Raw genomic sequence first — 13615 nt, 5'->3', positions numbered from 1 at the left:
TCACCAAATTTCGTGGCTATTGCAAGACGGCTCCTCCTTTCACCGCTATTGGTTTCACGCGGGTAAGCTCCGCCAATGACGCCTCGGCTTTCCCCACTCGACGACAAATTATTAAGATTACGCATTTCTTAATCAACAAAACTGTGTTTCCACACGAAAGATGATAAAAAGCAGCTCACGTATGCCCATGGATAAGCTCTACAATGTGCTGATGACAAGATTTTATTTTTTGTCATCTCCGTTAATATGAAGAATATAAGTAGCTGAGGCGGCACAAGTTCGGCTCCATGTCCACGCTGAAGAGTCGGCTAGTGTTAGTTTGTGTCGACGGCGCCACGCTTCAGTCGTATCGCCGAGCGCTTTTCACGGCTAGAGCTCGGCGCGCTTACACGTACGCTCGTCCTACGTACACGAAACGCGTTCAAAAGTTTTGCCGCGTTCAAGTCAAAACAATTTTCTTTTGACATTTAATCCGGACATGGACATTTCTGAAACCCTTTGTGTTAGAGCTGTGTTTGAGTGAATAAGGATTTTTTTGTTTATTTTTATCGGACTACGACAGAGGATTTAACTGAGTTTCCCAGGAATCGTTCGAGTTAGGTAAGGAGAAACTTTCTCTTGCGCTTCAAATTTTATAAGCTTCTTACTGTTACAAGTGGCGCTAGTTTATTTTAGTAGAAATTTATTTGGCTAAAATTAGAGAAACTTTGTTTTCTTAAGCTTTGTAGGCGTAGATACCTATTTAGAGTTTTGATTTTATTAACTTTATTTAAGTTTTTCTTTTAAATATACAAGCAAGCCCTTTGGTTTTATATTTCCTATTCAATAAATTTACCTTATAATTATCACAAAGGTCGTCTTGTCTTTATATATTGTAATTATGTTAGTGGGTTAAGCGATTTATATGTGTGTATGTTATTTCGTCGACTTGCATATTCTTCACAACTACATATTGTCGTACAGTCACCGTTTTTCCTTACGTAGGTATCACTTGAGTAAGAATTTTTTGACATAACTAATCTAGCATAATAGCGTCATGTTACAATGAATGAAATACCGGCAAATTATAATAAAGTTTGTTGACCTTTCATAAAATCTTTTCTTTTGAAATCACTTTGCTTGAAAAGTTTGAAGAATTTACAGTCGCTGTATGTCAGGGAATATTTACCTAAGCCATCATAAAAATACATGTAAATATTTAATTTGAAAAAGAAAGTTACAGTATAAAAAAGTACATACCTATAACAATTGATAACTTTTAGTTTCTGTCATTCCTAAATGATAGATACCATTCAAAAACAATTACATTTTAAAATAAGATACCTATTGAGAATAAGATAATTTTTACTGGACAAAAAAATTACTATGGCGGATATATTATAGACAGAAGGATAACATATTTATTTGCGGATTACAAAAGTTCATAAATACGACATGAAGCACTTTAAAAAAAGTTGGTTTTAGTTGGACGGGAATTTTCCGTCGTCAAATCAACATGAAATCTTAATTGTATGTATCACTAATAAAACATCACGGATAATTCAGTATCGAGGATTCGTTACTTGAAAAAAGGAAGGATAGGACGCAATTATAATTAACATTGTTACAAAAAACCAATTCCACAATAAACAATATAGGTACCTACTTCTTGGACAACACGTTAATATTAGTAAAAATGTTGTAAGACTTGCAATAATAAGCGATACGTATACCTACCTACTCCAAAGTAGTTATAAAAGTATTCTGATCGATAAAATTACATAAGATAAATATTTTCATCCGATCCCAGAAATTTCAATGGAAGCGTACACTTTTAATATGTTTCATTTCAACGTTGTTTGTACAGAAGATTTAAATATTTACTTTTTTGAGAAAATACAGGAAATAAATTAAGTACATATATATAAAGTAGGTCGTTGACGTATTGTAGGTATCTACATGCAATTTGTAGAAAATAATAGTGAAACGTGAGGATTTGTGCAATCAAATATATTCTCAACAATCTTCCGGCCGCTTTATAACACTGATACAGAAAAATTAGATCAGTTTTATATGTAATGCAAAATTATAAACTATGTAGGTATTTCAAAATTTATTATATTGTATGAAATAGTTCACTATTGATTTTATAATTAGTTATTGAGTATTTTTCATTTGATTATTTTGGTAGATATAGTAAGCAACATATTTAAAATAAAATGAGTTTGTATCTGCTTAGAATTCTACTTGTACTTTAAAAAATATACATGATAAGTATTCAAAAAACATTGATTTCTCTCAACCCTTTAAAGTAGGGATGTAACGATACCGATACTGATACCGATATATCGGCCGATATATCGGCAAGCCGATATATCGGTATCGCCGATAATAAATCAACCGATACCGATATTTTTTTATTAAATTCTTTCTTTTCTTTTTATGTTTTTGCATTGTATTCATTCATATTGTTTTATTTCTGTTTCTGTAATAGTGTTAAGGAAGAGCGGAACCTCCTGACACAAGCATTTTATTTGCTTACTAGGAGTGTTCCAATCACAAATTTGTTTATGTAAAGGAAATAAATAAATAATTTTGAATTTTTTTAATTTTTAACGTGATAACGTTTTTAAAATCGTTTTAGTCGGGTGACATGTTCATAAACTTGTGTCACACCAAAACCTCACGAGCGCGATAGCAGGTATAACGAGAGAGAGACGGACCGATCTCCCGTTTCATCTCGAGCGCTGCCACTGCATTATGTTATCACGTAAACATCTCGATCGTAAACCTACTTTACAAACAACCAATTTTTTTGATATCAAATAATTCAAAAATCCGCGCCCAATGAACGATGCGGGAGGCCGCCCGCGCGTGCGCACTTTGTTTTCTGAAAAAACTCTACCAAATAGTAAACTTTTATTAGGTACTGATTGTATGTGTATTACTTAAAGTTTAACTGACTTCGTAAAATAATAATACTAAAATAAATGGTTTTGTTGTTTTTTGATTAGGCATTTTTATTTAAAAGAATACGATTAACAGTTGTCTCTGTTAAATGTTGGTAACTTTTTATGCATAATTCACTATTTATTTTTCTACCAAGCCATCGATATCGGTATCGGTATCGGTATCGCCGATACATTACTACAAATATCGGTATCGGTATCGTATCGGCAAAATCATGTATCGTTACATCCCTACTTTAAAGGGTTTTCAGAATATTAATACTTTATTCCACTAATGTAATACCTATTTAATACGAAAAGAAAAAAAAAGCAGTTAGTGATCCTTAGATATTAAATATATATACGTAACTACGTATACGTAACTACTTTTCATAATTAAAAGTAAGATGAGAATAATACTCTACATGCTGTATCTTCGTAATCTTTAAAATAGTTAATGCCATAAAAATAAATAACTTTACATGAAAGTTAAATGTTGCCATGACAATTAAACCATGACTTGTATCCAACTTGCACCACAACTAAAACTAACAAAAAGTCGTCATTATATGTTTCGCGCTAGAGCTTAACTCTACAATCCCTTACTTGCTAAACTCTACCTTATTCAAACTAGGGCTTGATCAGCAGTACTTGTATTATAGAAGATCTGTTAGTAGTGCATATTTTTTATTATCTACAATAATTAAGCTCAGGGTTCAAAAAAAGTTTAGATTTTCTGAAAAATACGTTAGTCAAAACATCCGTTGAGACAATTATCGGATTTTGTGAAGAAATACGACATTTGGATAAATGTCTGCCTTATGTCTGCTATAGAAAACACATTTTTAATGTAACATTGCAGTTCGAATATGTTCGGATCTCGTATTTTACAGCTGAATTATTTTTGTTCGTTATAACAATTAAAATGTAGTTGTTAGTTAGGTAAAGTACTAACTCCTACCTGCAGATAAATATTATGTTCAAGTAATAATTGCTAAGTAGGTAGTGTAACGTAAGCGCGCGGGCGATCAAGTTCTCAGTTTATTATAACAATTAGCAATTTTTCGCTATTAATTGCTAAGTACTTAAAACTAATATTTATATTTATTGCGATAAATTATAAACTTGCACGTTGCGCTTGTAATATTGTTTTGTAGTGACATGCGATTAATATACCTACCTAAGCCTGTTTAGATTTTCAAAGATTATTACTCTAGTATCAAAGGGCATAATATTACTATAAAAGAACTTAATTGATGTTTTTATCTAATCCTATTTCTAATAACAACTATTAATCAGATTTTATGGAAGTTCATTGATATTAGATTTTTTATATAACGTTGTTATGGAAATGAAACGTAACAATATTATCATAAGAAATCATTGTAACAAATAGATAAATTAACGTTTATGATAATATTTAAAAATGATAAGTTTTACTATGAAATGTTTTAATTTATGATTATTATGGATTTAGTATTAATTAAATTGTAGAAATAATTAGAAATCAGGACAAGGGCTTTTCCAATAATAATCGTAAATAAAAAATGACTAAAATGATTGAACGTTTTAATTAATTTCAATATTACTATAGGTATATTAAGAAGAGCTGGAACGTCAACACATTTACACATTGCACATGTTAGGCCGGGAGATACTGACACAAAATTTCGGGTCATTTGTAACAGGATGGCGGTCTAGAGGGGTCTTAGTACGCAATGACAAAAAGAAAAATGATGGTCAGAACGCTAGTACCGGCGGACTAGTCGCGTGGGCGTTAGTCACACTCGTCGGATAAATAGCGAAAGTCCAACGATTTGTAACACAAAAATTTTAGAATTTACCGATAGCCCTTAAAAAAGATGTAGGCGGTAGTGTCATGCCATACTTTGACGATGTGACTTACAGTCCGCTATACCGACGTGAATGCGTTGATTTAAAAAAAAACAATTCAACCATTTGTACCGGGCTAACTTTTGCACAGGTAACCATCGTCGTGCAGCCATTTACTAAAATCGCCATGCCATACTTTTCGGACGATTCCAAATGGTCGCCATACCGCGGAAAATCTGCAAATTTTTGAATTTTTTTTCTCGCCGAACGATTTGTACCACCCTACATTTTTTTTCAACAACTCCTGAATGATTAAAAATAGAAGTGTGATAATGCCATACCTGTGGGAGGTGACGAATGTGTATAAGATTTTTTTCTTATTGTAAGATTTTATTCGTAGTTTGAACGATTTGTAGCAGTATGGCACTAATTTTTCCCTCTATTAAAAGTATGGCAAATATAATAATGGTCACGATGCATCATATACTTTCCAAAAATGCCGTACTGGTACAAATAGCCAATTCTTTTCATTTTTTTTTACGTCTTGGCTTAAGTCTTACAATCATCCGCCCCATGTTTGCATTCTGCGATATTTTTTCTATGTAGAATTGTATACAAACAAACAGAATATAATAATCCCATACTGTAAAAAATTATTTTACGTATTGTACAGTCGTATTTTTAAAACGTGACGAATAAATTAATTTTTCAAGTATGGCAGCACTTTTTCCCCCTACTAGAAGTATGGCAAATATAATAATGGTCACATTTTATCAAATACTCTCCAAAAATCCAAATGCAATACTGGTACAAATTGTTTGGCGAAAAAAAAATTTTTTTTTGCAGATTTTCGGCGGTATGGTGGCCATTTGGAATCGTCCGAAAAGTATGGCATGGCGATTTTCGTAAATGTCTGCACGATGATGATTACCTGTGCAAAAGTTAGCCTGGTACAAATGGTTGAATTGTTTTTTTTTTTAATCAACGCATCGCGTCGGTATTGGGGGCTGTAAGTTACACCGGAAAAGTATGGCATGACACTACCACCTACATCTTTTTTATGGGCTATCGGTAAATTCTAAAATTTTTGTGTTACAAATCGTTTGACTTTCGCTATTTATCCGACGAGTTCGACTAACGCCCACGCAACTAGTCCGCCGGTACGAGCGTTCTGACCATCATTTTTCTTTTAGTCATTGCGTAATAAGACCTCTGTAGAACCGCCATTCTGTTACAAATGACCCGAAATTTTGTGTCAGTATCTCCCGGCCTATGTATGTGTCATATTTTGCAATTGTTTATAAATACAGGGTGATGTAATTGGTGTAGTACGAATATCTAAAAATCTATGAAGAATTTTGTGATACAGTAAATGGAAGAATTATAGACTATTTTACAGTATTTAATAAAATCATTTAATTTTTTGTTCATTTTCATTAGAAACTAGCGGTCTGCCCCGGCTTCGCCCGTGGTACATATTTACGTTTTCTCTACATAAGAACCATCCTCGTACTTCAAGGAATATAATAAAAAAAGAATTATCAAAATCGGTTCAGCCGTTCTCGAGTTATGCGCTTACCAACACATTTTGCGATTCATTTTTATATATAAGAAAGATGTCAATTTTTCTCACCAAGGTGGAAATTTGGATGATAAGGATCTTGTTAGAAAAATATAAATTTTGACTAAAATCGGCATTTTTACCAATAACAGTGTGATAATGAGCTTTTACTAAATCAGGCACACTTCTCGAACTCTATATTTTCTCTTGTATCGGCTTTTCGGTAACATTTCAAAAGAAAAAATTTCATCTGATCAAAGCATGGATCAAAGTAACGATACCACAGCTAACATTTGACAGTATGTACATAAACAAAATGATGTCGATAAAAACATTTCAGGTCGTTTGAGAAATTTGCCATTGCCAAAAAAGCTCATTATCACACTGTTTGTATGCATTTTCTGAGTAAATTTACTATGGTAATGTATATTATATTTTAGACCATTAGAAAGTAGATATTTCAACGAACAAAAAGCCCCCAAACTTTTTGTAAAAAGCTGATATTTCGACGTCAGAATTTTCGATTGAAAATTAGGTTGTTTTTTTGGTATTAAGTTGAAATAAGGCGAAAAAATAAATATTTTCAATCAAATAAATTACAGTGTATTTGAGACACAATAAGGTAACTTTTCACCAAATATAGTAGAAAAAATTTTTTTTTGAAAAAGTAATAAAAAACCAACAACTTGGTTTTTTGAATATTTCACCTAAATTTTGAGGTTATGTGAAAAAATTGTTAATACAAAAGTACAACTTTTGTACTTTTTATTACCTACAACTTTGCCATTGAACTTTTTTCCATAGGACTTGTAGTTTTGTTGGAAATCAAGAGAAACCATTTTTTAGCCTTAAAAGCTCCCCCCTCCCCCTTCCCGAACTCGGATTGTCTGTAATTTATTTTTCCTTTAATTTTTATCACATTCTCCTCCTTTTCTAATGGGTTTCATCCTACTACTATTTTTTTTAGGTTTTTATCATTTTGGAAGGGATTGGCCCTGGTGTATGTTGGGAGTGAGCGCACGTGTTATTTGTATTGTTTTTATGACCTGAAATTTAATTATTATTTGATAATTGAATAATTATTAATACTTTTATCCAATTGATTATTATTAGAATAAATAATTAACTTCATCAATTGATTTACTTTTAAATTATAATTTTACAGGTAAATTATGAGAGCTTTCATAATTATATTTGCATATATTTATCTACAACGCACCATTTTACAATTCAAGTCTAAAATGAAACTAGAGTCGCATTTATTTTTGAACATACTGTAAGTGAAATTGCATAAGTGTGAGTACTGTGAACATGCCAGCTTTCCTTAATTGACCGATACTTCAATAGAATGTCATTAAAAGTGTGAATATACGCTAATAATGTACCTACATTCACTATTCAAAAAGTTGAACACCACATTGAATGTGATTCGCAAAATGTGACTATAAAACAAATGAATATGAAACATCGCACGGTTAAATAAACGGGAAATAATGATTTCGACGAATGTTTACATAATTTAAAATCAAAATTGCCCTTTCTACTTGACAGTCCACAGCGATTCAATAATATAAACTGCAGGCAGGCTGTCGAAAACACGCCTGATTAAAACATTTTTGTGATGCTCATTTTGTTTCTATCTAAATAATATCACGTCAGTTAAAAAAACTTTGTACCTACCGACGACTTAATTAGGATACGTTTTAATAATAAACATCGGTATCTGTAAGGCATAATTCAAATTGCCATAATATTAATTGGTACCATTTTTCTGACAATAATTATGACGATAAAAATATACTCGTAAATTGGAATCGTTTATAAGGTATTTCCTGGAAATTTATCTTGAAGGGATTCAATATGTAAGAATACTTTATATCGCAAAAGCAAATTGATGAAGCGGAAAGTTTATTTTATTGAAGTGAAAACTTCTTTAGCAGCGTTGAGCACTTTTTCTGTAATGGGTATAAAATCTTAAACTTGCGTCAGGACACGTGACCTGATCTAAAAAGCGTAAGACGGATGGATATAAAACATGCTCAACGTTAAGACGATACACAAAAAAAAATCCACTGCTTGGCGGGCGGAGTCTAATAGCTCGCTATCGCGAACGCGGGTGTGCGCGAAGTCATTCTTGCATACTCGCCGCGCTACCGCTGGCCGACTCGGGACAAACATGTATGGAGTCGTCATACAGTTATAATATTGTTATACATATATTTAATTGTTGATTTATTGGTTTTATTTTCTTGCTTATAAACACAAAATTATCTTCTTTTTAACAACTACTTAGACATTATTAATAATTATTAATTATTATTATTTCGTAATGTTTACTTTATTACAAAATAATACAGGTTATAAATAATCTTTAAAATAACAAAAAATATTGTTACTCTGAAAAAATGAAATGGCACCTAATTACGCGGACTACTGAATTGATTTAGATAGAATTTGATGCTGACGTAGATATTACATCATGCCCAGAAATGAAAGGTACTATTTCTGAAAGAAGTTATAAACCCTAATTCTACTCAGTCAAAGTCAAGAGTGGAAGATATCGCTAATACAGTAAAACTGATGCGAAACTTTGGATGTTAATTTGTATATTTTTTTGTTAGTTGTTACTTAATCACGTCAAGACTACATTACCAATTTTGATAAAATATAGCTAATTGCCTGGATTTACACATAGGATACTTTTTATCCGAACTGAACACTTCTGTGGGATAAAACAGGATTCACGATATAACCTAATTCCACGCGGGCAAAGCCGCGGTCGGAATGATATTTTTTTAAATAAAAAAATTGTTTTAAAAAAACACAAAATATATTGACGCATGTATTTATTTTTTGCACTCTATTATAATTGTAATTATTCATTACAAATAATCAAAATAAAATAGCCAGAACAAAGTTAGGCCCTGGTAGGATAGGTAGGCAGGTACAGCAATGTGAGACGAACACTGGCTTATTTATACCAATAATAATGTATTATAAACATTAAATTAAGTTTACTTTCTAACAACAAAAATACATAATATTAGCTAATGTGAAAACGAATCAACCAATCATCCCACAACAATGAAATGTGCACACAAATATTCATCCAAATCGGTTCATGTGATTAGGAGGAGTGACTGCAGCGCCATCCTCCGGGCCCAATTGTGTTTCCAGATCACCCAGGAACTCAATTTAATATGCTTACACAAAATTTTTCGAAATGAAAACTCACATTACTATGTAAATATGAATATAAACCGGTTTTAGTACTAAGCAATTACCCGCACAGGTGTAGTAAGTATAAATGAAATAAATATCAACATCAAATTCTTTATACAACATACTTATCTATCACCTACTAAGAAATTCTTGAAATTTTTTCGTATTTTTTTAAAATATAATACTACTCCAACGAGCTCCTGTTCCATAATTCCATATTACGTCCACCATACTTCCACTAAGTTCACCATGATTTTTTATTTCTTTGCACTTTGTTGCTTTTTGCTAAAAATGGAATCATGCGATAAAACCAGTAGAGCGTTGATAACATACATTTTTGACTGAATAAAGGTACTTACGAAGGAGTGGGTTCACATTGTGAACAATCAGTGGGTTTATTTTCCTTCTGGATTCCGGATTTCTGAAAAGATTATTTATGCTATAAATGAAAAAATCTTACACATTCGTTATGTACTTAAAACAGGGGTACATATCAAACATCGTCTATAATACAATTATCATCAAATTTAAAATAAAACCAACTTACTTCATTAATTTGTTCCAATTGTAAGCATTTTTTTTCCTCCAACCTTTATGTTTCTTCTTCTTATTTTCTTTATTGTCCCCATTTGTCTCATTTTGTCTTATCGTGTTGTCACCCTTTTTTACGATTGCGCAAGCGACACAAGTTCCCCGTGTGACGGCCGTAGCGGGAATGACTCGTGCAGCGATCGGGGTAGGAAGGTACAGGGCGGCTCTCGCTATATTGGCTGGTCGCGCGCTAATTTCAAGTATTTCTGGTTTATTTCAAAACCATCGCATATTTCAAAATTCTAACACGGTAGACGTATAGGTTGTATATTTTATAGTTAATATCCAAAAAGTCGTAACTTTACGTTTGTTATTTTGAAGATGCCAGAGATTAAAAAAAAATAACAATGAGAACTTTGTATTTTTTTTCTATCGAGAAAATATCATGGAATCATGTTTCTAAAACGGTAGACGTATTGTGTTACTATTGAACTTTCTTGTCAAGAATTTTAGAAGGTTTAAAAAGGGCCGTAAATGTTAGAAAAATTAATTCATCACCTTAATAATCAAGTTTTCACTTCTGCCGGCACTCCCGGAGTGCAACCCGTCTTTTTTACATATTAAATGTATCTATTTTCCTATAAATACGCTGTTTTATTCATATATCCATTATGGATTACCAACTGCATGTGTAGTCATTCCTAGTCATTCAAGATTGTTTTCGAATATTATAATTTATAGATATTATGCTTGTGCATATTTTGAAATATGCTTAAAACAGTTATTTTAAATAATTATTTGGGTAATTTTATAATTCATAACTATACAATGGATAATTAAATTATAAACTACTATAATAATACGTTTATTATTATCCTATATATATTATATTCACTAAAACAGTTTTTTTTATTTTCATTTTTAGCAAATTCACATTCACAATTCACATTTGCTTCACCAAAATCCACCCATTCACTCGGACGACTGTAGCAAATTTTCGTTCCAAACGCACGAGGGATCCCATACTGCCTATTTTTTTATTGGATTTATGCAAGTTTTAAAAAGCTAATCCGTTCACCATTATGGTTCGCCACCCGCAATGGTGAGTTGTATCTATAGCGTAGATTGAACATTAACACCGTCGCACTCGACAATTGCACCGTGGCTCTACAAACTTACTAGATGGAACATCCCTTAATTATCCCGTAATAGTATAGTGTAATGAACTTATTTAACCGACTTCTAAAAAAGGAGGAGGTTCTGAATTTGGGCGGTATATTTTTTTAAGTAGGTATATCAAATATTTATTTATTTATTTATAAATATACTAAGTTTTCAGTCAAAAGCTGTTTATATAGGAGGGAAAGTTCAATTTCACGTGTATTATAGCAACTCATTTGCATTATAGATAGTTAAGCTTTGTGCCGAAGGGCATGCTTTAGGAATATTATGTAGGTAATTTGAGTAGGTACCCATGAATATAAGTAGATATATGTGAAATCAACCCTAATTAGTAGCACATAATATAATTATAAATGTGATTAGAAAGATAAAAGTTTGAAAGCATAATAACTGGAAATCAAGTTGACCACCAGTTACATGCTATATTTGTGTTAGGAAGATGCCCAGAAATTCATTTTTTATCTATGATAATAATTAATACCTCAAGCCGGGTAGGTTTTTATCTTAATATATATAAATCTCGTGTAACAATGTTTGTCCTCAATGGACTCCTAAACCACTTAACCGATTATAATAAAATTCGCACACCATGTGCAGATCGATCCAACTTGAGAGAAAAGATAGTTTAAACATGTATAGGTACCACGGGCGAAGCCGGGGCGGACCGCTAGTAATTTATATATAATTACGTAAATATATTTTATTTCCTACTATCACACATATGGATCTGGATATTATTATGATAACATCATCAAAATTTGCACCAAATCGGTAATTGGTTTATCTACCCCATATCGTGTGCATCAATGGTTTACCAACCCTATAAAAGTTATGCTACCTCTATTCGACTATTTGTAAAAAACTACCATACAGTCGAATCATCAATCATTATTTTTTCTGTGAAAAATCGTCGCCGAATTGAGAGTCCCTTTTTTGAAGTCGCCTAATAACAAAAAGGCGAACTTTATTTTTGCAAAAAAATACGCGGCATGTCTATTTTTACAAAAACGCCTTAAAGTGGTATTATGATCCACCCTTTCAAAATTCACTTTAAAATGAAAAAGAAGTGTCCTTTTTTACAAAAAAAAACAAAACTTATGAAATGGACGACCGCCACGACGCAAAAAAAAACAACAAACAGTCGAGTTTAAAATCTCCCTTTTTGAAGTCGCCTAGCAACAAAAAGATGGATTATATTCTTATATCTATCGGTACATTTCGTTTAAACAAAATCAACGTGTTAATAAGTCGCTTAACAAATACCCTTGTTGGCAGAGCCAGTAGCCGATGGCGCGCGGTCGCCCGGCGACTGTCCGCTGAACGTGCGAGCAGGCGGTACGATGAACGACATATCAGCAAGCTCGTACGCAGCTGATACCCGCAGGATGCAGCTCTTCTCGCACCCCCATGTTGGCCATCGAGTAAGTACTTACTATTTTTAGGATTCGAGAACCTTGCAGAGATACCTATGTAGTACTAGGAGCTATTTGTTATGTCAAGGAGGATCTGATCCGATTATTCAAGAGAAATCATGCATGATATATTCATATTCTCCTGGGAAGGGAATATTATAAAGAGGAAAGGTTTGATTTTTTGTTTGTTTGTTTGTTTGTATGAATTGAATAGGCTCCGAAACTACTTGGCAGATTTGAAAAATTCTTTCACTGTTGGAAAGCTACATCATTTCTGAGTGACATAGGCTAGGTTTTATCCCGGAAATCCCACGGGAACGGGAACTATAAACTATGTTTTTTTTTGAAAACGCGGGCGAAGCCGCAGGCGGAAAGCTAGTTTTAATATAAAATGGATATTCTATTTACGTTTATTGCACGTGGGCGTTAAATAAGTTCATAATATTCAAAGCGCCTTCACCTCCAAAGCACTATTTTGTAAAATTACGTTTACTCAAAGATCCTTTAAGTTATCGATGTACAAATTAAATTAAAAAATGCTACTTGTATCTGGTGAAGTTTTTGGGAACATCGGTTGTGTCGCATGTAGCTGAAACCGCGGGAAACAGCTAGGTATAAATTAATTGTAATCTGTCAATGGACTGTTACGTGTGACGCGTGTGTCTGAGCTAGCGCTGGCTATGGCGCATGTGCATAATGCACTAAAAACTTTTTGCCTGAAAATATCTGCGTTCCTTTCTAGTATAATAAATTCTATCAATGCTGGATAAATGAATTGAATTGATTTGGTTTCAAGGTACTGAAAACTTACTAAAAATGTCTAACACCTTTTTTATCCTTATTTTTATCACTTGTTTGAAACACCGCTTGTAATCATTTATTTTGTTTGTTTAGTGTCTTGTTAAATGTTACAAAATATAATTACATAAAGTCGGATTTCAAGGTTA

At 32.6% G+C, this 13615-nt stretch overlaps 2 protein-coding genes across 3 annotated transcripts in view; one reads left to right on the top strand and one right to left on the bottom strand.

Moving 5' to 3' along the window:
- Positions 1-332: 332 nt before the first annotated feature.
- The window catches only part of LOC149491125 (uncharacterized), a 69505-nt gene continuing 56222 nt past the window's right edge, over positions 333-13615 (top strand). For both annotated transcript variants that reach the window (XM_089704951.1, XM_089704875.1), the window contains exons 1-2: positions 333-600; positions 12532-12677. In XM_089704951.1, the coding sequence (XP_089561077.1) occupies positions 12597-12677 (81 nt within the window). In that variant the 5' untranslated portion in view covers positions 333-600; positions 12532-12596. The remainder of the gene's footprint in view (positions 601-12531; positions 12678-13615) is intronic.
- Positions 8613-10773, bottom strand: LOC149491127 (uncharacterized). Its single transcript, XM_089700152.1, has 4 exons — positions 10755-10773; positions 10091-10340; positions 9903-9964; positions 8613-9828 (listed from the first exon to the last, which is right to left on the bottom strand). The coding sequence occupies exons 1-4, from the start codon at positions 10771-10773 to the stop codon at positions 9788-9790; spliced, it is 372 nt and encodes a 123-aa protein (XP_089556278.1). The 3' UTR covers positions 8613-9787.

This window comes from Colias philodice, chromosome 1 (assembly GCF_061535455.1).
Source record: "Colias philodice isolate Cphi_HAF_F1 chromosome 1, ilColPhil1 Martin Lab GWU primary, whole genome shotgun sequence".
In the NCBI taxonomy this organism is placed as follows: Eukaryota; Metazoa; Arthropoda; class Insecta; order Lepidoptera; family Pieridae; genus Colias; species Colias philodice.
Note: the sequence above shows the minus strand (reverse complement) of the source record. Positions and strands in the feature narration are given on the sequence as shown.

What these genes read in the sequence shown, in the direction of transcription:
- LOC149491127 (XM_089700152.1), bottom strand. An exon ending in AATTGGAACAAATTAATGAA is followed by an intron (nt 9,965 to 10,090) that starts GTAAGTTGGTTT and finishes TAATCTTTTCAG; the next exon opens with AAATCCGGAATCCAGAAGGA. An exon ending in CAATGTGAACCCACTCCTTC is followed by an intron (nt 9,829 to 9,902) that starts GTAAGTACCTTT and finishes TTCCATTTTTAG; the next exon opens with CAAAAAGCAACAAAGTGCAA.